This window comes from Typopeltis vanoorti, chromosome 22 (assembly GCF_054136105.1).
Source record: "Typopeltis vanoorti isolate ZY-2024b chromosome 22, IOZ_Tvanoo_1.0, whole genome shotgun sequence".
NCBI classification, from domain to species: Eukaryota; Metazoa; Arthropoda; class Arachnida; order Uropygi; family Thelyphonidae; genus Typopeltis; species Typopeltis vanoorti.
In genome coordinates this window covers 40,550,708-40,574,419 of record NC_143570.1, presented here as the reverse complement: position 1 = coordinate 40,574,419, position 23,712 = coordinate 40,550,708, and the positions used below count along the sequence as shown (strand labels likewise).

Sequence of the window (23,712 nt, the reverse complement as noted above, 5' to 3'; positions counted from 1 at the left end):
GTTTTAATAATGCCACATCTGGGTTACTGCACACAGTTTTCAGGTCACCTAGATTCCATGTGATGAAGTTGTGGAGAGGACCAAGAGTTTTGTAGGTTTATGGAATGTTCACTCTGGTTGGCCGAGTGGTTAGCATATCCGCTCTCCAGCCAAAAGACTTCAGGTTCAAATTCCACCATGGGCATGGATGTTTGTGATTGTCTGTGGAATTACTAGTGGTGGTGGGTGGTAGATGGCATTCATGTAGTTGTGGTTAGTTGTAGTTGATGGATTGAGTGGTGGAGACAGGGAATTGTAGAGTAGGTGCCCTCCCTCGATGAGTCCTTGGACTCTCTGCAGATGTCACATAATAATAATAATAATAATATGGCCTGGTTAGCATATCTGCTCTCCAGCCAAAAGGCTGCAGGTTCGAATCCCACCATGGGCATGAATGTTTTGATTGTCTGTGAAAATACTAGTAGTGGTGGTGGACAGCAGATGGCATTGGTGTAGATAATGCAGTTGGTGGATGAGGTTGAGTGGTGGAGACGGAGAGTTGTAGAGTAAGTGCTCTCCCTTGATAAGTCTTGGACTCCCTGGAGGTGTCAAATAATAATAATAATAGAACAGATTGAAGATCTATGTGCTTCACTTGCTGATAGCCAAAAAAGAGAGAGGACATGATAGAAACGCATAAATTATCAAGTGGATTTTTATAGGATTGACACCAAAGACATTTTTCATACATAGAGAACAAACGGTCACTTCTGGAAAGTGTATAACAGCATGGGTTATTAATTGTGCTTTTTGCTTGGAAAATGGTGAATAAGTGGAGTGAATTTTGTCAAGATGGTTGTGAGTGCTTCATCTGTAATTGAGCTCAGAGAGAGAGAGAGAGAGAGGGAGGGGTGTGATAGGTATTGTGTGACCAGTAGTTGTAGTGGGTCCCCCCCCCCCAATAATTTGACAGAGTCAGATTATTGAGGGATGAAAGATGCTTAAGTAATAATAATATTTGAGTCTACACATGACCTTTAGAAAGCTACTCAGCTTTGATTCTTTTTAAAACATTTGTACATATTTTCCTTTTCAATATGTTATTCATTTTTATCCAGGTCAAAACTAAATGTTTTCTGTTTCAAATTTTCTGTATACTCTTACATTCTTACCAAGCATGAAGATATCACTATTGGCAATAACATTATCAATAAGGTTATTGTGTCTTCATTCTGTATGAATTTCTAGCATCAATCTTTTATGTTGACAAATGGTTGTAGTAATGATAAGTCCACATTCTGAATAGAAATCCATTAGGTACATACTCTTATTAATAGCATTGTTGTTTATTTTTTTTTCAGATTAATTATAATCATTAGTTAGTTGGGACTAACTAACATGTGAGTTCAATGTTGCAAAATGTAAGGTTTTAAAATTTGGAAAACAAAGATGGGATGCAGAATTTATGCTTGGTGAGAATATATTGTTGGAAGTAGAGGAAATAAGAGATCTGACATAAGGACACATTTTAAAATTTAGGGGACACATCGCCAAAATTGTGAAGACAACACAAAGACTTCTGGGAATGATGCGGAGGACACTGATGTGTAGAAGTAGGGAGATTCTTGTTCCATTGTATAAGGCTTTGATTAGGCCACACATGGACTATTGTGCCCAGATTTGGTCACCGGGTTTTCAGAAGGATGAAGAGATGTTGGAAAGGCTCCAAAGGCGACTGACTAAGGTAGTTTCTGACCTCTGGAATGTTGAGTATGAGGAAAAATTGAGAAGATGTAATTTGCAGTCTGGTAGAGAGAAGGAAGAGGGGAGATATGATAGAGACCTGCAAGTTGGTAAGGGGTTGTTATAAGATCAATGGTGGAGAAGTTCTACAGAGAATAGTGGGAGATCAGGGGAGAACCAGAGGTCATCCCTGGAAACTGTATAAAGAGGGTGTGAGTAGGGGAGTGAGAGGCAGGGACACAGTATGATGAGATGTGTGTGTGTGATTAAAGGACCTCCCAGATGAGTCTTTGACTCCATGAGGTCTTGTTTAATAATAATAACTTGGATAGTGGTGAATGATTGCAATGGATTGCCAGAGGTGGTTGTGAGTGCCTTGAAATGAATGAGTTTATGGAAAGGTATGATAGGTATTGTGTAAATGATGGTTTGTGTGAGTCTCCTGCAATGAGTCTTTGGAATCCATGGACATCCATAAGATACAGATACTAATATAGATACTAAGGCAAGTGATGTGAAGTCATTGGCCTCTATATACAAGTTGCCTGAAGTTACTTCAGGTGCAAACTTTGTATGCACTTGGATAAAGGATTAAACCAAGAATATAGTTTCTTGGCATCTTTAATTTATAGATAACAAGTTGTTTACAAGGTTGGGACTAACTAGTGGCATGCCGCCGAGCATCTGTTTTTGGTCACTACTATTTCATTTGTTAAAGGAATTCTCATTTAATTTGTTTGCTGATGATAAAAATTTGAGGAGAATTATAAGGAATGATGCTGATATTTCATCCCTTCAAGATTTACATTGAATTTTAGTTTGAACAGATAAGTTCTTATTTCTTTTTTTAATGTTGCTGAGTGCAATGTTTTGAACACTGGAATCTAGAAGTATAACACTGTATAGTGTATTGATGGAAATGTGTCCCAGAATGTGGATGAAGGTGATTGAAAATAATCTATTAGAGGATACATTGCAAGAGCTGCAAAAGCAGTCCATCATATTACTGCTGATAGAGACACTTTCAAATAGAGATAAGGAGGAGGTCATCCTGCTGTACAAGGTCTTAAAATCAGACAGCCATAACCAGACAGTTCTGCTCAGATTGGCTTGTGGTTTCCATTGTGATGAGGCAATTCTGGAGAGGATCCAGAGAGGATAAATCTGGCATTATCTGGGCCTTTGACATATTGATTATGAAAAGATGTTGAGGAAATGTAAATTGCAGAGCGACAGGTGATATGATGAATAGTTTTAATTTTGTGAGAGAATTTTTTCAGATTATACATAGTGCGAAGGAAGATAAAAGAAGAAGAATTAGAAGTAATAATAAGAAGAAGAAAGTCTAGTTGTATAAGAGTGTAATGAGTAAGGGAGTGGAGTGGACTTTTTACTCTGGGGTGGATTGAGAGTAAAAAATCCACTGTAGAATGGTGGGCTAGTGGAAGTAGTTGCCAGAATAGGTTGTGAATGTGAAATGTGTGAATAAGATACACTGTGACAGATATGTCGGCTAAGTGAGACCTCCCACAAGAAGTGTCACCTAGCCAGCATATTTCTCAGTTGATTTCCTGAATAACTGGTAATGATTTATTTGGATAAAAATGCTTCTTCCTCCAAATTACCTATACAAAGTGATCTGTTCAATTTTTATGTGCAATCTTTAAGAAGAATGTTAATAGGTACTTCTTTCTCAATCCTAATCTACACCTCAGACATGGCACTGATGTGCTATAGGTTCTTGTACCTCTCGTGTGGGAAAAATATAAAAAAAAATTTTTTTTTGAAAATGCCAAAACTGCAAGTGGACTGCTGTTACGATATTTTAAATGTATTACATGATACTTTATTATATAATACTTTTTATTTATTGTATAGTTAAAGAGATAAATTAACATATAAACATGTACTGACTGTTCCTGAAATCCTTTTATAATTTATTCCATTGTGCATATTTCATTAGGTGCGAGCATATTCATCTGATGGTGAAAAACATACTGACAGTGTAGAAGTGTTTGTAAAAACTTTTGGTCTTCCAAATAATATAACATTGTTGAATACTGCATCAACATCTTTAACTCTTTCATGGAAATCTCCTTCTGCTAATATTACTAGAGAACATAGCCTGGAATTCACAGAGGTAAGAAACAAAAATAAAATTTCTTGCTCCTGTAAATAATTAACATTAAAAGCAATAAATTTAATTAATTTTTCAATGTCTGTTGTTCATAAACATTGTTCATTAACAAATAATATTAATAAATATAATAAACTTTATTGAAGTAACTCTAATAAATAAAATTCCTTCAAGGAACATTTTCATTTATATTTGCTGCTGATATGCAGTACTTGCAGAATGATTTGAATAGGCTGGAATTGTAAGCATGGGAAAATGAGTGTCAGTTCAATGTCAGTAAATGTAAAGCCATTCACTTCAGATTGATTAGATATCCAATGTCGTATTATATTGGTAGGATTAGGCTAGGGATCTTGGAGTGTTAATAGATAGGAAGTTGAAGTTCAGGGGCCATGTGGCAAAGATTGCAAATACAACTCAAAAGATAATTGCAATGCTGAAACGAACATTCACATGTAAAGATAAGGATGCTATTTTGCCTCTTTACAAGCCACTTGGACATTTGTGCGCGGTCTGGTCTCCTGGTTTCTGTTGTGATTCTGATATACTGGAGAGAGTACAAAAGAGAGTGTTAATAATGATATCAGGATTGTGGAATACTGATGATAAAGACATTGAGAATTTGTAGACTGCAGACACTAGCAAACAGGAGAAAGAGGGGTGATATGATTGAGACTTACAAACTTCTGAAAGGGTCATACAGGACAGGATTTCAATGGATGGAATTTTTCAATTTATGGAGGGTGGGGAAAGGACAAGAAGGCATCCTTGGAAGCTGAGAATGAAGGCTGCCAAGAAGGGTGTGAGGACTAGATTTTTCTCTCAGAGGGTGGTGCATGGTTGGAATGGATTGCCTATGGATGTTGTGAGAGCAAAAACTCCCATGTGCATTACTCTCAATGGATGTAAATAAAGCCTTTTGTGTGACATGAATACCTGCAGCATATCATAGACATCTACTTACTGAGGTCATAACAAAGATCCATAATTGCCCAACAACAAATGCTTTGGTCAGTGTCTTCCTATCTGATCCCATTCTAGTGCATAGAGGGGCCAGATAGAGATGAGTTTGAGTGCCCTGCTGTTTGCTTTGACAGTAGAACCTATGAAGCAGAGGGTTCAGCAATGCTCTAATATTAGAGGAATAATGAATAACCATTCTCATTGTTTCATATCTCATTAAGACCATCATATATATGGATAGCATTTCATTAACATTAGCATCACGTTAAGAGATTTAGACTCTATATATACTCTATATATCTTTTTCCACAAACAGGGCTCTGGCAAATCAAGCATTGCTGCCTCAAAGACATGTCTTCCCTAGTTAAAGGAAATGCCAACTTAACCTATATATACTATAGGTTATATACTCTATATATCTTTTTCCACAAAATTTCCATAATCTATATATACTCTATATATCTTTTTCCACAAACAGGGCTCTGGCAAATCAAGCATTGCTGCCTCAAAGACATGTCTTCCCTAGTTAAAGGAAATGCCAACTTAACCTCTAGGTGGCAGATGTCTTTCATCACCCAGTGAAATAATCCCACCACCTTGCTTATTACACCCGAAGTAGCTGCAGCCATGTTTGGTCACTAGAGCAAGGGTTCTGGTTTCTGTCCCTCCCCCCCCCCCTTCCCACATGCAGTGAAAGTGATACCCCTCGAGGACATGCTAATCTCGCTGTAGGGGCCAGACCCTCCACAATTTGAGGGCACAGCAGTAAAATGGTTCTGCAGGCCAGCTGCTGGTTAGTACATGGGACTAAACCAGATAATAACGAACCTGGAGGCTTCCAGATCAGTTAGCAAAAAATCTTGCAGCCAGATATTTTGCCAGTTCATGACTGGAGTGAGACTAAATACTGTGATTGCAAGGGGAGCTGTTGAGGCCACATATGGACAGGAGACTAGCTCTCCTCTGTGTGGGCAGTATGTTTGTGAGTGTGTCACCTCTCACTGCATGCCCCCACTTCCTTTTTATCTCTTCCTCACCAAACGCAATAAACCACAACTGAAAAAAATGTGTTTTTACTGTGGATCTCAAAAATTCTCCCACACAAAATAGTTAAAAAAAAAAAAAAAACATAAAAATCATCAAAAACCCAAACAACAAAAATCATAAAAGGCAACAGAAATCCAACCTATTACCAAAAAAAAAAGTTTCCACATCCACTTCACCAACATTCGTGGCCTAAACAGCAATATAAATTATGTGCACCACCACCTACAGACTTCTAAACCAGAACTACTATTCCTTTCAGAACCTCAACAGCCACTATACACCTCAAATGCCCAAACTACACATTACACAGCTCTTTCTTTCTCAAGGATGGCACTTGTGCATTCGTCAGAACTGACATACCATGCCAGAGACTGCAAATCCTTGAATACCCACTATTTGATATGCTTTGGCTCAAAAGTTCTCTACCAGATCAACCTGCCCTTTTTTATATGCTCCCTGCATCACTTTCCAAACTCTGTCAACCACTCTGACCTCTTCAACTTTCTCTCTCTAAAGCTTGACTTTCTGCTGTCTAAATACCTCAATAGTGAGGTCATCCTTCTTTGGGACTTCAATATCCACAACTTATATTGTTTACCCTTCTCCAGTTTCACTGATCAAGCAGACAGGGATGCTGAGGTGTTTGCCATCATCAACAACCTATCTCAGGTCATCAATCTTCCCACCAGAATACCAGACACCCTCTCCAATTTGACAACATACTTGACCTCTTCCTAACATTCCCATTCTCTCATCATCATCATCATCATCATCTCTCACACTACTACTACTATTTCCATTAAAAAGCACTCCAGTCTCACCTCTCCACTCTCCCAATCTTACACTTCACTGCTTACTTCCTCTGATCTCTTGTTTGTATTATTCATCACGCTTCTTTCTAGCAACAGTCTCTCCAACACACCAAATCCCTTTAAATACAGCCTGTCATTTTTGTACAAATTAATCCATACTAATCAGAGTTTTTTAATTAGTATGGCTGCCACTAGGTCACAGGATAAAAGCTGGATAACTGGAAGGAGATATCCATATAGCTTCTGATGAATGTGCAAAACGAAAACTAAATAGAGCTTTTACATTTTACATTTATTTAATAGCTGAAATGTGTGAGGAGAAAGGAGTACAGTTTGTTAATGTGTGGAATGAGTTTGAAGGATGAAGTGAACTATATAAGAGAGATGGACTGCATTTGAGTGGTTATGGTGTGAGTCACTTGGAGACACTGCTGCTGGAAGGTAGAGAAGTGAGTAGAGAGAATGAATCAGATCAAGTTGGAAGTGATGTGGAAGAGCAGGAGAGTAAGATAGGAGAGATTAAAGAGGTAGTTATGAATGAGGACGTGAGTGGCATGAGTATGGAAAATGACAGAATGGGTGTTCATGATGAACAGGGAAAAGGGGAGGCTCAGGGTGGACAGGGGTACACATCGTGAGAAAGTTGGATGCTCCAAGAGGATGTGAGAGCATGTGTAGAGAGGAAAGGAATGGGATGATCAGGGATCAAGAGGAAACAGTTGGAGTTGAAGAGGGTTCTAAAATGAATAAGCAGAAAGGGAAATGGCCCCAGTTGAGCATGGAGAGATCACATCGAATATGTGGTATCGGTGGAACTAGCTGTAGATCCAGAAATGAGCTGTTGTGTTTGTATACAAATGCTAGAAGTGTAAGAAACAAGGCAAATGAAATGGTTGCACTAATTGAGTCTGTTCACCCAAAAATTGTTGGAATAAGTGAGACATGGTTAGATGAGGACGACATCCTGAGAGGAATAGAGATAGAAGGGTATGATGTGTTTCGTGAGGATAGGAGGGGTAAAAAGGGAGGGGAAGTGCTATTGATGGTAGAGAAAGAGTTATGTCCATACAAGATGCAAGAGGGGAATAGTGCCAGTGGTTTTGAAGCAGTATGGCCTGAGATAGAGGTCAATCGAATCAAATACTCGGTTGGAGGTTATAGACCAGGTAATGTGGATGGTAATGATAATGAAATGTATGATCAAATTAGCCAAGCAAATAAGAAAAGGGTGATCATTATGGGCAATTTTAATTTTGGCAATATAGACTGGAATGATGAGATAGCAACTGGAAGTAAAGAAAATGAGTTTCTTGAGTTTTTGAGGGATAACTACCTCAGACAGTATGTAACAAAGGGCACATGAGGATTGAGGGTCTTGGATTTGGTCATCTCATCAGAGGATGCAATTATAAATGAGGTGTCAAATCACCCACCAATTGGTGAGAGTGACCATGAGGCGATTAACTGGGTGGTTGCCAGCAGTGTGAGGACCTCTGTGAGAAAAGGGTATATGTGGAACTACAAGGGGGATGGGGGGGGGAGGATGATTATGAAGAGCTCAGGAGACAGCTTGTGGGCATAGCATGGAATGAGGATTAGCAGGAAAAGAGATCAATGCAGCTTGGGGGATTTTCAAAAACTATCTAGTAGATGCAATGTCTAAATGTATTCCGAGGGTGAGAAGGTTAAATAAGGTAGGTGTGAAATGGATGAATAAAGAGATTAAGATTTTGATACCAAGAAAAAGGGCATTATGGAGGCAGCATAAGAGAAATAACCAATTCCATGAGGATTACAAAGACCAGGCAAGGCGAGTGACTTGGTTGGCGAGGGTAGCTAAAGTGAGGTATGAACAGCAGTTAGCTAACGAAACCAAAAAGAATCCTAAGGAGTTCTTTCGATATGTAGCCAGCAAAAGAAAGAATGATTATGGAAGGATGACATTGATTGGAGAAAATGGTATAAAGACAGCTGTTGCAGAATATGTGGTGGAGATACTTAATGAGCAGTTCATAAAGGTCTTTCAATCTTGTGAATGTGACTTCATGGAGAGATTGAGAGCAGTTGATGATGGGGAGGAGAGACTGACTGTAAGTGAGCAAGAGGTGTATGGGGAGTTGAGCAAACTAGATGTTAATAAGGCTGTGGGACTTGATAATATATCACCACGTATTCTGAAGGAATGTGCCAGGGAGTTGACACCTGCCTTGACATATTTTTAATACAAGTCTTGCACTCGGTCAAGTTCCTAAGGAGTGGAAGGAGGGCAAGATTGTGCCACTTCATAAAGGAGGTGATCGAACTCAAGCATCAAATTATAGGCCTATCTGTGTGTCAGGTGTTGTGGTTAAGTTGTTGGAGAAGCTTGTGAGAACTAGGATCCAGAATTGGGTTGACAACAATGGTATTATCTTTGATGGACAGCATGGATTTGTTAAAGGGAGGTAATGTTTTAGTAATCTACTTACTACAATAAGGTGACTGCTTCCTTGGACAGAGGAGAAGGATACACAGTAATATACTTAGATTTTGCAAAGGCTTTTGATAGATTACCACATGATAAGTTGACAGTCAAACTAGAGCAGATGGGGTTGGATATTAGATTAGTGCATTGGATTGTAGACTGGCTATCTGATAGGTATCAACAAGTTGTGTATGGGGGAGTGATATCTAGGAAAATTAAAGTCATTAGTGGTGTGCCTTAGGGGTCTGTTTTAGTGCATTACTGTTTAACTTGTATATTAATGATATTGAAGATTTGGATGGAGATATTCAGGTTTTTGCAGATGATGCAAAGTTGGGATGAACCATGAAGAATAGAGAAGATGTTGTGGCCTTACAAGAAGACTTGAATAAACTGAGTGATTGGGCACGGAAATAGGAATGTGAGTTAAATGTTGCAAAATGTAAGGTTTTAAAATTTGGAAAACAAAGATGGAATGCAGAATTTATGCTTGGTGAGGATATATTGTTGGAGGTGGAGGAAATAAGTGATCTGGGGGTGATAGTGGATAAGGATCTGAAATTTAGGTGACACATAGCCAGAATTGTGAAGACAACATGCTTCTGGGAATGATGCGGAGGACACTGACTTGTAGAAGTAGGAAGATTCTTGTTCCATTGTATAAGGCTTTGATTAGGTCACACATGGACTATTGTGCCCAGATTTGGTCACCTGATTTTCAGAAGGATGAAGAGATGTTGGAAATGGTCCAGAGGCTACTGACTAAGGTAGTTTCTAACCTCTGGAATGCCGAGTATGAGGAAAGATTGAGAAGATGCAATTTGCAGAGTCTGGCGGACAGGAGGAAGAGGCCTACAAGTTAGTAAGGGGTTGTTATAGGATCAGTGCTGGAGAGGTTATACAGAAAATAGTGGGAGATCAAGGAATCCCTGGAAACTGTATAAAGAAGGTGTGAGTAGGTGAGTGAGAAGCAGTTTTTTTCATGCAGAGTTGTGAATGATTGGAATGCCTTGCCTGAGAGTGTGGTGTCTGCTGAGAATTTGAGTGTGTTTAAAGCATAGTGGGATGAGCTGTGTGTGTATGATAAAAGGACCTCTCAGATGAGTCTTTGACTCCATGGGGTATTGAATAATAATAGTAATAGTAATAATGTCCATTCCTCGCCTTTATGTAGTACATCCCATTAGTAGATATCTGTTTAGATATTGAATAGATGAGAGTGGGATGGCCATTTGGGACTTAGCTGATCACATTGTATTCTCTATTAGCTTAAACCTTAGCTTATTAGCTGTTGTGATACAGTGAATCTCATATTGTCTGGAGCTTCATCTGGTTTTACAGGGCCCTACTGTTTTCATTGTTGGAACCAGGGTGAACAATGAAAAGTCAAATTTCAAGATATGTGCTGTAAGAATGGAAAAGAAGTAAAACTGATAAAAGAACTAGAGAAGTACCATATTGACATAATTGGTGTTAACTAAACAAATAACTCATACAGATTAAATTCTTTTAAATAATAAATATAAATATAAAGATTGTTATATTTGAACAATACTGATCAGGAAAGGAAGGTGTACTGATAGCATTCAGCACCAAACATGAAAATAAACTTCTTGATTGGCAGGCAATTTCAAGTAGAGTAATATGGATAAATTTCAAAATTGGAAATCAGACAATAAAACCTATTTGAGTGTTTGCTCTCACAGAAGATTCTATTAAGGAAAATTTTAAGTCATTAGTTACGGTACTGACTGAAGTTGTTGTTGTTGTTGTTGTTGAAGATTTAAATAGCAGAATAAGGAAAATGAATACAAGATGTATAGAAAAGTTTTGGAAAATCTGGAGAAAAGGGTAAAACAACAAAATAATAATTTATGATTTCTGCTCAGTACATGGATAAATCATCACCAACAACATCATATTCCAGCATAAAAGATGTGCAAATTCACATGGATATTTTTATGATGGTTTACTAAAAGTGTACACAGGGAATTTGAAATAGGAAATGATATTATCATTTAGTTTTAAGCAGAATAAAAATTGAATATCATATTGAAAAAAAAATTATGTAAGAAAGTTTTAAAAAGAAATAGTTGATCAGCTTTTAGAAGTGAACTGCAGACTCAGCTATACATAAATTATTAAAGAAAAAATAAAGGACTTGGAAACCTAGACCCAAACCCTTTTCATTGGCAAATTCTAAAAAAAACATTGGCTGATTGAGTTTGCTAGGAAGGCATGTAGTGAGATATTTTCAAGTTCAAGGAGAAAAATAAATCCTAACTTCATGGTGGACTCAAGAATTTAAAGAGACAGTCCTAGAAAGAAGAAAACCTATTGAAAATCCCTAACAAGTAACAAGTAGATGCCCAGAGAACAATGCAAGCAAACTATGCTATGTGTAAAAGTAGCTAAACAAAAGTCGTGGATAGACTTTGGTAAGAATATAGAAGATAAATATCAGTAAGGTGGCAAGATATTCTGGAGACTGTTGTCAGGGAGAATAAGGGCTTAGAAACAGTTGAAAAATCTTGAATATAACACAAGAATATGTATTTAAGTTCTGTAAGATCTGAAAAGCCATATGAAAGGCACTATGATAAAAACTGTTCAAAATATGTGTAAAGAGCATTTATATTATTATTACTATTAGAATTAATATCTGATCTTCATGGGGTCCATGTATAGCTGTACATAATTTGTATTTATGCTGTAAGTCTGAATAAGAATTGAATAAGGTACAAAAAAAAAAAAAATGCAAAATCAGGTGTACAAGGATGCACGCTATTTGCAATCTGATTCATCATGTACACTATGCTGACCAAAGTATATGGATACCTAGTTCTTGTCAAAAAAATGCATTTTAATTACATTTCTAGTACTGAGTGAGACCACTTTTGGCCTGAATGACTACCCTTTGGGGCATGCTTTCAACCAGTTTCTGATACATCACAACAGGAATATTCTTCCATTCCTTGCACAAAGCTTTCTCCCCTATTTGCTGATGCTGATGATGGCTGCTGTGGTATTGAGCAATTCAGTGTTCTAATTCATCCCAAAATGTTCAAGGCTGAGGACTCTTCAGTGGGTCTGGACTCTGAGCTGGTCAGTCTAACACTTGAACGTTGCTTTGTGGAAACTGGTCTTGGACATGCAGTGTGGCTTGGAGCACTGCCATGCAGAAATATGCTAGGGTCACTTCCAAAATACTTGCACAGCATGAGAAGTATGAAATTGTCTAGGAAGTAGACCAAGTAGTGATCAGATATGGTTATGGGTACAACCACCAATGGACCAAGCCCCATCTAACTGAACCCCCCCCCCCCATACCATTTGCGTCTCCACCAAACTTGACAGTTGGAATGATATAGTCCTGCCAGATCCATTCCCCAGGTGGTTATCTCCAGATCTAAATGCAACCATCAGAGTGAAACATTTGGAAGTATGATTCATCACTCCACAGAACACTTTTGAAATCATCTACAGATCAGGAATAGCATGAAAGCCACTTCCCACCCAACATCCAAACATTATTTGGCATTTGGGGGGTGGGGAGATGATGTGTATGACATGTTCGCAGAAGCTCTGCCATGGAAACCTAAGGCATGCAACTCTTTGGAGACAGTTCTAGTGCAGACAGCAGATGTCTCTGCATCATTTTCTAGGTTGACTGTGAGGTCTACCGCTAATGACATATGGGAAGCTTGAACATTCTGAGACAGAGCACGTCGATCTCGGTCAGTCAGTGTCATGGCCTTCCAGGGCATTTTCTGCTATTGTAGCACCATCAACTTTCCATCTATGAATGACATAAGCAACAGTGGATTTTGGTATACTGAGATGGGTAGCAATGTCAAGGACAGAAAGAGACCAGTGATGTGACACACAACTACCATCCCATATTGGAAGAGTGTCAGTTCAGCTGATTGTGGCATCTTGACGTTGCATGCAAAACATGTAGCACATACCACCTTTTATTACCACGCTTACACATGTCGTAGGATCTGAAATTTGCATGCCACATAAAGTGTCCAAATACTTTTGTCAACATAGTGTATATCAATTGCATAATGAAGAAACCAGCATCAAACCTGATATCAAAACTGGAGATGACTTAGCTCTTTACTTCATGCAAATGATGTTGTACTCCTAAATAAGTCCAATGTAGGTCTTAAGAATTCTTTAACTAAATTGAATAATTGCTGGAACAAATTTGGCATGAAAATCAGCAGCAAAAGGACAAAACCATGAAAATGAGCAGAAACATGGGAAATGTCAACTGTATTTTCAGTGGAGAATCTATAGAATATGTAAAATATTTCAGCTCTTTAGGCACCTTTTCCACATTTATTTTGTCACTGAACATGACAAAATAAATGTGGAAATAGACAAACAGAATAAACAAAGCTGATATGGTGGGGAATTGGATGAATAAATTTATATAGAATAAGAAATAAGAAGTTTATATGGAATAACTCCAGTTGACCTACTCCACTTGACCACCAACCCAATACATAGACTGCCCCAAATTTGGGAAGCTTGCATCACGAAAACATCAGCCCAACAGCCAAGACAACCCAATATAGCCCGCTCGGTGGCACCATTAGCACTCTAGGAACAACAATAGTTTTTTTCTTCTGCCTCATTTGCTTTTTGTAGTGCCTGCCTGGACATGTCATAGTTGTATGTTCCCATTGAAGATGGCAATGTGACATTGCCGAAATATAGGAAATATATTATTATTATTATTATTATTCAGGCCTCCATGGAGTCAAAAGACTCTTCGTGGGAGGTGTCTGTCAAGACTCATCAAGGGGAAGTTCCCCCTAAGAAACACAAAATCTATCATACCACTCCTTAAACTCATTGACCGTTCTCGCCCTCACCACTCTATCAGGCAATCCATTCCACGGCTCAACCACCCTCCATGCAAAGAAACCACTCCTCACCCTCTTGCTCACAGTTTCCTTTCGTAACTTCCAGGGATGGCCTCTTGTCATCACTCCTTCCTGCTGTTCAACCAAGTGAAAGAACTCCCCAGTGTCAACCCTGTAACCACCTCTCAACAGTTTAAAAGTCTCAATCATATCACCTCTGCTTCTTCTATCCGCCAAATTCTGCAGTCCACATTCCCTCAGCTGATTCTCATAACTATCCTTGTACAGTCCTGAGACCATTTTTGTCATCCGTCTTTGTATCTTTTCCACAGTTAATTTATCCCCTTCAAATCCTGGGGACCAAATCTGAGAACAATAATCTAAGTGTGGTCTGATCAGAGACTTATACAACGGAATGATAACCCTCTTATCTCTGCAGGTCAGTGTCCTTCTCATAATTGCAGCAATCCTCTGTGTTACCTTCACCACCTTTGCAATATGTCCCCTAAACTTCAGGTTTCTATCAATCATCAACCCCAGATCTCTTGTCTCCCCTACTTCCTCCAGTATAACTCCTCCCATAAGTATGCAGCATCCCATCGATGTTTCCCAAACCTCAAGACCTTACATTTTGCTGCATTAAACCGAAACCCCCATTCATTTGCCCATGTATCTAGCTTATTCAAATCCTCTTGCAGGGCTACCGCATCTGCACTATTACTAATAATCCTTCCCAGCTTCGCATCATCTGCAAACAACTGAATATCCCCTTGCAATCCACTGGCAATGTCATTGATATAAAGGTTAAACAATATAGGTCCTAGTACTGAGCCCTGTGGGACCCCACTTGTAACCTTCTGTCTCCTTGAAACTGCTCCACCATACACAACTCTCTGATACCTATCAGACAGCCAATCCTGAATCCAGTTGACCAATCTGACATACAGACCCATGTGTTGCAACTTAAATATCAGCTTATCATGTGGCACCCTGTCAAATTCCTTTGCTAAGTCTAAGAAAATTGCAGTATATGCCTTTCTCTCATCCAGTGTTCTTGTAACTTTATTATAAAAGGCCAGCATATTGCTAAAAGTATATATTAAAGTTTCTTTTAATTAATATTCCGGTATACGTTGTAAATTCCTTAAATAATTTAATAGTCATGTGTTACCAACGTATAAGCCTTTCTACAAGAATTAATAGTCAAATTTTTATATCTAAACATTTTCAAAGTTATTTTTGTTTAGATATTCCAATTCTGGTCTCATGTTAATTATAGATAATTTCATGAAAATCACCATTTTTCGTCATTTTTTTTTTTTTTTTAAATGTGGTGTCTGACCAATTTCTCGTGTAATAATCAACTTAACCAGATCTATGTAAGCTATCTAGTTGACACCATATCATTCATCTGGACTGGGAAATATTCAATCACTGAAAAATATGTATGTTTATGAAATAATTAACTTTTTGAATCATCCTTGAATTATTTATTGTGAATTGTCATTTTTGTCATAAACTTTGTTTTTTAAATTGTATTATGTACTTTTTTCCCTTAATGCAGGTAGAAAAGCATGAGTGGACACCTCTTCCTTCAGCAGTCACATCACCTAATATTCTGTATAACTTCACAGTAGTTGGCTTGCAACCAAAAACAGATTACATTGTGAGACTGGCTCTACTCTATAATAACAATAGCATGGCATTTTATTGGCCTACAGAATTTCAGTTCATGTTTCAGACTCTTGGTGTTCCTCCAGTTGCACCAGGGATCCCTTATGTTAAAAACATTGGACGTGATGCTTATCAGGTTCTATGGGAGGAAGTACTTCGTACTGGGAACTTACTATGGTATGAGCTCCAATGTAGGTAAGAAATTACCTGTACTGTTTACATACTATGTAATGTTGTTTATTTATATGTGAAAATGAGCCAGTATTTCCATTATTCATTTTTCATGTAAGAAAGCAAGAAAATGGCTCCAATTTAGAAGTGACTGCTTATCTGTCATTCCTTTTATCAAATAATAAAATTGTTGTTGATGCTCTTATTGCTGTAATTACACAATGCATATAAATTCTCAATAATTAAATTAATAATATCAGCCAAGAAGGCACTTGACAATTGCAAATAGTCTTCTACTTTCTCAGTACTTGATTCATTTTTGCATATTATATATTAGGATGCACCTTATTTTCAAAGTTTAGTTTTTTCTATAAGGCATCCTTTCATTTTATACTAATATAATAAATAAACATTTCAGTAAAAATTTTAAGAAATTTTTTTTTATTGAATGTTTAAAGTTGTGATGGCATATCAAAGTTTGCATATTGCACAATAATAGCATAATAAGTGAACTATAACATGAATATTTGCAACTAGAACATATTTTAACAAGTCTACTCTGGAATTTTCAAGCTGCTGTTCTCTACACATATTCACATAATCATAACAGGGCATTGTTAAAAAGTCTTCAGTTACATTATAAAAATGGCGAGCACATCAGCAAGCAACACTGCTATGAGGAAGACAATGGAAATGTGGCTTATGGACGGATGTCATATTGCCTCACTCAAAACTCCCTTCCACAAAAGAAGTCATGGCTTTGTTTTTTTCAGTAAAAAAAACAGTTAAATAAACAACAAAGGAGACAGCCCATTCCACAGTTCAGGATATTTTGGCAGTCTGAGAAAAGGCAGGAATACATATGAAGTGGTTGAAAAAGCATGTCATGTACAAAGTTGAAGATATGTTTAGAGAATGGGCAAATTTTGGAAATGCCAAGAACAAGGTGAAGAATTCAGATGGATTAACAAAGAAGTAAAATGAGTGGAAAGAAAGTCTCATGTCCAAAGATTTTTACCATGTCCAATGTCTTGGACATGATTAAAATCCCAGAAGACAAGAAATTCCTGTTGGCACAGAGAGAAAATGTTTGCAGAGGTAAAATGGGAAGTGTGGACAGAGCACTTGCAAAGAAAGAATCTACATCAGAGAAGCAAGAAGACAATTGTAGAAAGAGAAGGGAATAGAGAAAATTAAGAGAAGGTTAATAACCTGATGTATAGGAACATAAGACAATAATTAATAAATAACATAAAATGGATTCACCTTCCATATATATTTTTATTAGTATAAAATTTTCACCCTAGTATCAAGGTCATCTTCAGTATGACTTTCAGATTAAACAACAAGAACAGAAATTGGTATATTCAACAATGACATGCATGAACTGCACATACATGATGTAGAGTGTCATGGTCTAATTATATTAAGGTTCTAGTAAAAATAACTTTAACAAGATAAAAAAAATTAAATAAAAAATAAAATAAATAAATATTTATATATATTTTTTCTTTTCATATATATATATATATATATATATCTTGAATATATAATATACCCAAGTTAAAAAACTTTCTACATATATATTAACGATACCAAGCTATTTTAAACCTGGTTTTACTCCATTTCCCAAGTAAGCAAACAGACAAACAAGTCAAGTTTGCGCCTACAAGTGTTGCAAGTCTAGCTGACCCTGCATGTACTGCAAGACCAAGGCAACTCATGGTAAAAGTAGAATATAAGCTCTGATCACTAATCTTAATATTTACCCTTAATGCAAAGCACATCTCCTGGAGGAGATGTATGAGGCTTTGTATTAAAGGCAAAGGGGCCACTACCCAGACCGGTTTCGACCTTTATTGAGGTCTCATCAGTGGGAGCTAGGCTAGAAATATATATATATATATAGATTTTTTATTATTATTTTTTTATTTTTATTTTATTTTTTATTGTGAACATAACAATCTTATATATAGGATTAACCGGTTTTTGGTTCTCTGCAGTCAGGCAGAGAGGTTACATGCTCATACTCTTGTTGAGTATGAGCATGTAACCTCTCTGCTTTTAACTCAGAAAATTTAACTCAGGCGTTTGAGTTAAATTTTCGTAATATAGTAGGCGTGGGTAATATATTGTTGAGGTATGTTACATCAAAGTCACTTATAAGGCTTTTTTTTTTTTTAGATTAAAGCCATTAAAAGTTATTTTAACATGATACTGTATAAGAACATAAATGTGGAAGAACATAAGAGTTACTATAGCACAATATTATCTATTTACATGAGAGTGCCAGCTGATTAATTTTCACACTGTTAAGCACAACAATCCTTCTTCCCCCTTTCTTTGGGGGGTGGGAGAAATGATGTCACTTCTATGTTGGAAAGTGGATTATTATGCAGTCTCCCTGCTCAACAGGAGTTGATTCTGTGGATTCCAGTCTTGGTGGAAAAGATCTAAAGTGTTGTTTTGCCTATGATGGTGGTCGTGATGTTCGTGTAGGATCCGACTTCTCACCTTTTGTTTGAAGGCCACGATGAGTTGGTCAGTTGCCTCTCTCTGTGAAGTTGCTGTGCTGTCTGGTCTTGTATGGCTTAGGTAGAAGTTGTATATTACTGCTTTCGCAGTGATGAAGAGGTAATTGCAGAATGAATGGTTATTTGACTCCGCTTGGATGAGATTGAAATACTCCTCTTCTGCATGAAGACTACCACAGGTGAGAGCTGCCGTGTTAATTTAGTGTTGACTGGGCATTCCAAGTAGATATGCCGGACTGTTCCTAATTGGTAGCAGAACAGGCAGTTATCTGAGACGTTTGAGTTAAATTTTCGTAATATAGTAGGCGTGGGTAATATATTGTGCCACATTCTCCACTGAATATCTGCATCAGGTTTGATGGCTCTTGTGCGATATGGTAGGTAGATAAATAAATAAATTTAAATTAATTCTCGAATTTGTGAAGAAGAAGAATTTCTCATAAGAAGGATCATTTAAGTCCATTGTTTCTATCTAGATTTAGTCGATGTGGGAAGGTGTAACAACTTTCTTTGTAGAAAAGTTGCAAGAGATTATTACTTTTATGGAGAACCTTAATTTTCTTCCAAATAACTCAGTTTGCTGGTGAAAGCATGGTCGACAAGTCCTGATTGCTCAGGCCAAAATACGATAATGCACACTGGCAAGGAATTTGATATACTCCAAGTTGGTCTAAAGGCTGACATTTATCTTCCATTGAGCCTAGAAAAGTAGATATCTTCTTGATAGGATGGATGGACTTTCAGGCCAATGGATCTAAGTAGTTTGGCTATACCGTCTGAGATGTCTTTAACATAGTGAATCATTACATGACAAATGATGACAATGAAACTCTATAATTATTTATTATCTTGTTGACATGTGATTCAGTAAAACCATTAGTGAGGAATAGATGTAGAAAGTTTTTTCGCTTGGTTAAACTACAAATTAATGATGCCAAGAAATTATATTCTTGGTTTAATCCTTTATCCAAGTGTATGCAAACAATATTTGTGCTTGAAGTATCTTCAAAACTGGGCTACTTATATTTAGAGACTAATGATGACTTCACATCAGTTGTCTTAGTATCCCATAATGCAAAGCACAACCTTTCAGATGTGTATAATGCTATGTATTATGGGAAGGTCGAAACCTAGACTGCTTTCGACCTTTATGGATGTCTGATCAATGGGAGTCAGACCCAGAAGAGATACCAAGGTTGAAGTAATGTAAAGCATTATACACATCCAAAGGGTGTGTGTGTTTTTCATTATGGGATACTAAAGCAATTGATTTGACATCATTAGCCTCTATATACAAGTAGCCCCGTCATTAAGATACTTTATGCATAAACATTGTTTACTTACACTTGAAAAATGACTAAACCAAGAATATAATTGCTAGGCAGCTTTCATTTATAGTTTAATTCAAGTGAAAGAGCTTTTAACATCTATCTCTAATTCAGAGTATTTTAGTGATAAGGCGTGACACGTTTTGACCACACTTTTGAATGCAATAATCATATATTTCCCATACTGTGTATGGGAAATATATGATTATTGCATTACTTCTACCTTCAAGGCAGGGTAAACCTGTCACTGAGTAGAACCAGTAATGAGTTAAATGATCTTTTGGGTTACTCACTACTGAGTGATCTGAGGGATGGCCCCTGAATTTTTGGAGAGGTTATTTATTTAGCGTATGGCAATCTACATGCAGTTATAAAGGTACATAAGTTAAAATAAATATATAAAAAGTAAGTGACAAACAATTAGAATAAAACAAAGACACTTATACTTTCAACAAACAAAACACTTATAGGTTAAGATCAAGTTGTCTGATCCAGTCTATAACAGGCAGTGTCGCCTCCAGGAACTCATTTCTTTGGCCTGTGTCTGCATGAAGACTGCACTCAGTAGAGATGTGGTGGATTGATTGATTTGGGGGTGCCCATAGTCACATTTTGGTGAGGGAATTTTTCCCCACTTGTATAGAGAGCTTTCACATCTTCCATGTCCGGTGCAAATCCTGTTCAGCGTTGTACATGTCTTTCAGCTCAGTTCCATACCCAGAATGTTGAGACGATGCCTATCAAACCAAGTTTGGAGTTAAGCATTGGTATTTATGCGCCACGTTCATTTCCATTGTTCTTTGGTATTGTAGTTGGTCGTTCTCAGGTGTTTCGCTTCACACAGAGGGGGGACTTTCTTGATTTCAGTCTGTTCAGCTGTAGCTCCAGTATGTCATTGTGTATAGGCAATTCGGTATTTCTGAGTATTTTATCATATTCATGTAGTAGAGCTTCATGTCTTTGTAGGCTTGGTGGTATTATGTTACTCAGCATTGGGAGCCAGTAAGTAGGAGTTGTTTTTATGGTTCCAGTGATAAGTTGCATTGTGGTGTTAAGCTGGCGGTCAATTAGTTTGGTATGGTTGCTGTTGAGAGTCAAACAGGAGCATACTCTGCCACCGAAAAAACCAATCCGAGTGCAGATGTTCTTAATGTGGTTGCTGCTGCACCCCAAGAAGTGCCACATAATTTCTGGATGATGTTGTTTCTAGTTCTTATTTTTCCAGCTGTGTTTTCAGCATGTTTCTTATATGACAAGGTGCGATCAAGTGTAACTCCTAGGTATTTAGGATATTTGTTATGGTGTAGAACTGAATTTCCAAATCAGATGTTCAGCAAGTCATGTGCCAGTTTATTGCTGAGATGGAATGTTGACACTTCAGTTTTACTTTGGCTTGGTTGCAGTCTCCATTTTTTAAAGTAGTTATGCATAGCAGCAAGGTCATTTGTGAGAGTTTCCTCCATTCGTCTTAGTTCTCTATTTCTGGTGGCTAATGCTATGTCATCCACATAGCAGAAATTTCTAGATGCTGTATCTGGCAGGTCAGCTATGTATAGGTTAAATAAGAGAGGGGGGGGCCAGTACTGAGCCTTGTGGTAGGGCGTTGTTGAGTTTCTTCTGATTACTGATATTTTCTCCAAGGACAACACGGAAATATCTATTGCTGAGCATATTATTAACAAGCTATATTGTTCTTCGGCACAGTAGTGCTTTCATTAGTTTATACAGCATGCTCTCTCCAGACAGTGTCATATGCGGCAGTTAAATCAAGGAAAACTAACGGAAGTTTTTAGATTTGGTTGAAAGCCCACTTCAATGTATGATGTCAGCACCAGAACCTGATCACAACAGCTTCGATTGGGCCTAAAGCCTGCCTGTTCTATCAGAACATGTTCAAGGATGGTGTTGCTTATGCGGTTGTACAGTAGTCTTTCCAGTAGTTTATATGTGCAGCTTAGTAGTGCGATTGGACGATAGTTTTGTGGGTTGTCAGTTGATTTTCCGGGTTTGGGAAGGGCTATGAGATTAGCTCTCTTAAATTCCTTTGGCAACATGCTGGTGTTCATTATTTCCGAGAAGAAACAGGCGAGCCATTTTTTGGTATTTTTGCCAGCACGAATAAGAAATTCCAGGTGAACTCCGTCAAACCCTGGAGCCTTTCCCGTATTTGTATCAGCTAGTGCATTGTTGTTTTCCTCATCGCTGAAGGGTCTTGCATATTCTGATTCATCTTGTAGTTTTGCCTTCAAGTCTCTGGCTTCTCTTTTAACTTTAATGGTATGTTTCTATCATGTTGGCATCTCGAGATTCTAGTAATGTGGTTAGCAACTTGGTTTGATGTGACATCTGTGATTTTAGTAGTCATCGTTGTAGTGCCTCCTAGCTTCCATAATACACTCCAGGCCTTCCTGCTGGAGTGCCTGAGATCCAGTCCCTCAACTGTTTCAATCCAGCATTGTTGTCTTGCTGCGTTCAAGTCGTGGAGGAGATCTTCTGTGATTTCCAGATCACCGCTCTCCATAAATTTCGCATAGAGCTATTCACTCTGTTCATTCCATCCAGGGATATACTCCTTTCTGTAGCCCCTGGGGATGTTTTTTAGCTGTAGAGATGACAGCTCCTACAAATCGATTGTGGTTATTGGGTACAGGAGGTATGAAACGAACACACTTGTCAAGATCAATGGCATATTTTTCCCAGTCGGCTCTTCGAAGATTCCATCTAGGGTGGGGAATTGATCGGACAGGAGGTATTTTTATGCCCACTTCAAGGAGGACCGGTCAGTGTTAGCTGTGAGGGAAGTCACCGAGAACTCTTCTTTGAGCAGGTAGAGGTTCATTCATGTTGTTAGAGGTGATGAAGCAGAGATCAGGATTATAGTCTCTTCTCCATGTTGCTGATCTGAAGGTGCCACATTCTTTAGTGTCAAAGAAAAAGTAGATTTTGGAGGTCTCAGCCCAGTCGGCGAGGGCTATGCCGCATTCATCATTCTGAGCATACTTCCATAACTCATGGTGGCTATTGAAGTCTCCCGCATATATAGTTGGGTGGCTCAAAAGAGGGAGGACTTGTTGAGGCCATTGGACATTTGATGGCTTGTAGACATTAGCAAGCATAAGTTCGCCCAACTTCGTCACAATCAAGCTGACATAATCATCACTTGATGCAGTAACAAGTTCAATCTGCTTAGTTGCAGACATATGTCACTATGCCATATGCATGGTGGTAAGTTGCTCATACAAGCTGGTAGCTGTATATTCTCCCTCTTCTGTACAAGTCTTCTTCAGTAGCAGCATGTGTTTCCTGGAGGAGTACAATGTCCATATTTTGGTCAAGAAGGAATTTTGAAAGGTATTCACATTTTGATTTGCTAATTCCTTCGATGTTAAGATGACAGATTTGGACTTAGGCTCTGAGATTTCTAGTCAGTTTGTTCTTCAAACCATTCACTTCTAATTGCTGCATGTAGTTAGTAACCAGAAGATCCATGGATATATTGGCTGCCAAGGTCGCTCTAGCTCATTTAGTGTTATCCAGGGTGCACCACGAGGAGGCGAACTAGGATTGCACCCCTTTGGAGAGGTATCCCTGCACTTTAACATGTCTCAATAAAGGTCTAGCTCCTATTGATAACATTTAATAATGTTCATCTTTGGGCCTTGCTTGCTTCCTGGGGAGTAGTAAAGAGACTCTGCTCAGTGACAGGTTTTTGTCTATCACTAAGAGGAGCCATTACTGAGTTTCCTGTCCTGCAATCATTTAGGTCAGTAGTGATGAGTTTAGTAGTTATCCTTTAGGGTCATGCAGTTAGATTTAGAGTGATCATGTAGATCGCTTAAAGCTTTTGGAAAGATATCCCTGCACTTTTACCTACTTCAATAAAGGTAAAAATCAGTCTCGGTAGTGACACTTCCCATAGTACATAGCATTATACACACAAAAAATGGTGTGTGTTTTGCATTATGGGATACTAAGGCAACTAA

General features: G+C 37.9%; 1 protein-coding gene across 1 annotated transcript in view; it reads left to right on the top strand.

Moving 5' to 3' along the window:
• Positions 1–23,712, top strand: part of LOC150094345 (proto-oncogene tyrosine-protein kinase ROS-like) — a 719,271-nt gene that overhangs the window by 529,984 nt on the left and 165,575 nt on the right. The window contains exons 31-32 of the mRNA XM_090412445.1: positions 3,686–3,862; positions 15,587–15,891. Of these exons, the coding sequence (XP_090268571.1) occupies positions 3,686–3,862; positions 15,587–15,891 (482 nt within the window). The remainder of the gene's footprint in view (positions 1–3,685; positions 3,863–15,586; positions 15,892–23,712) is intronic.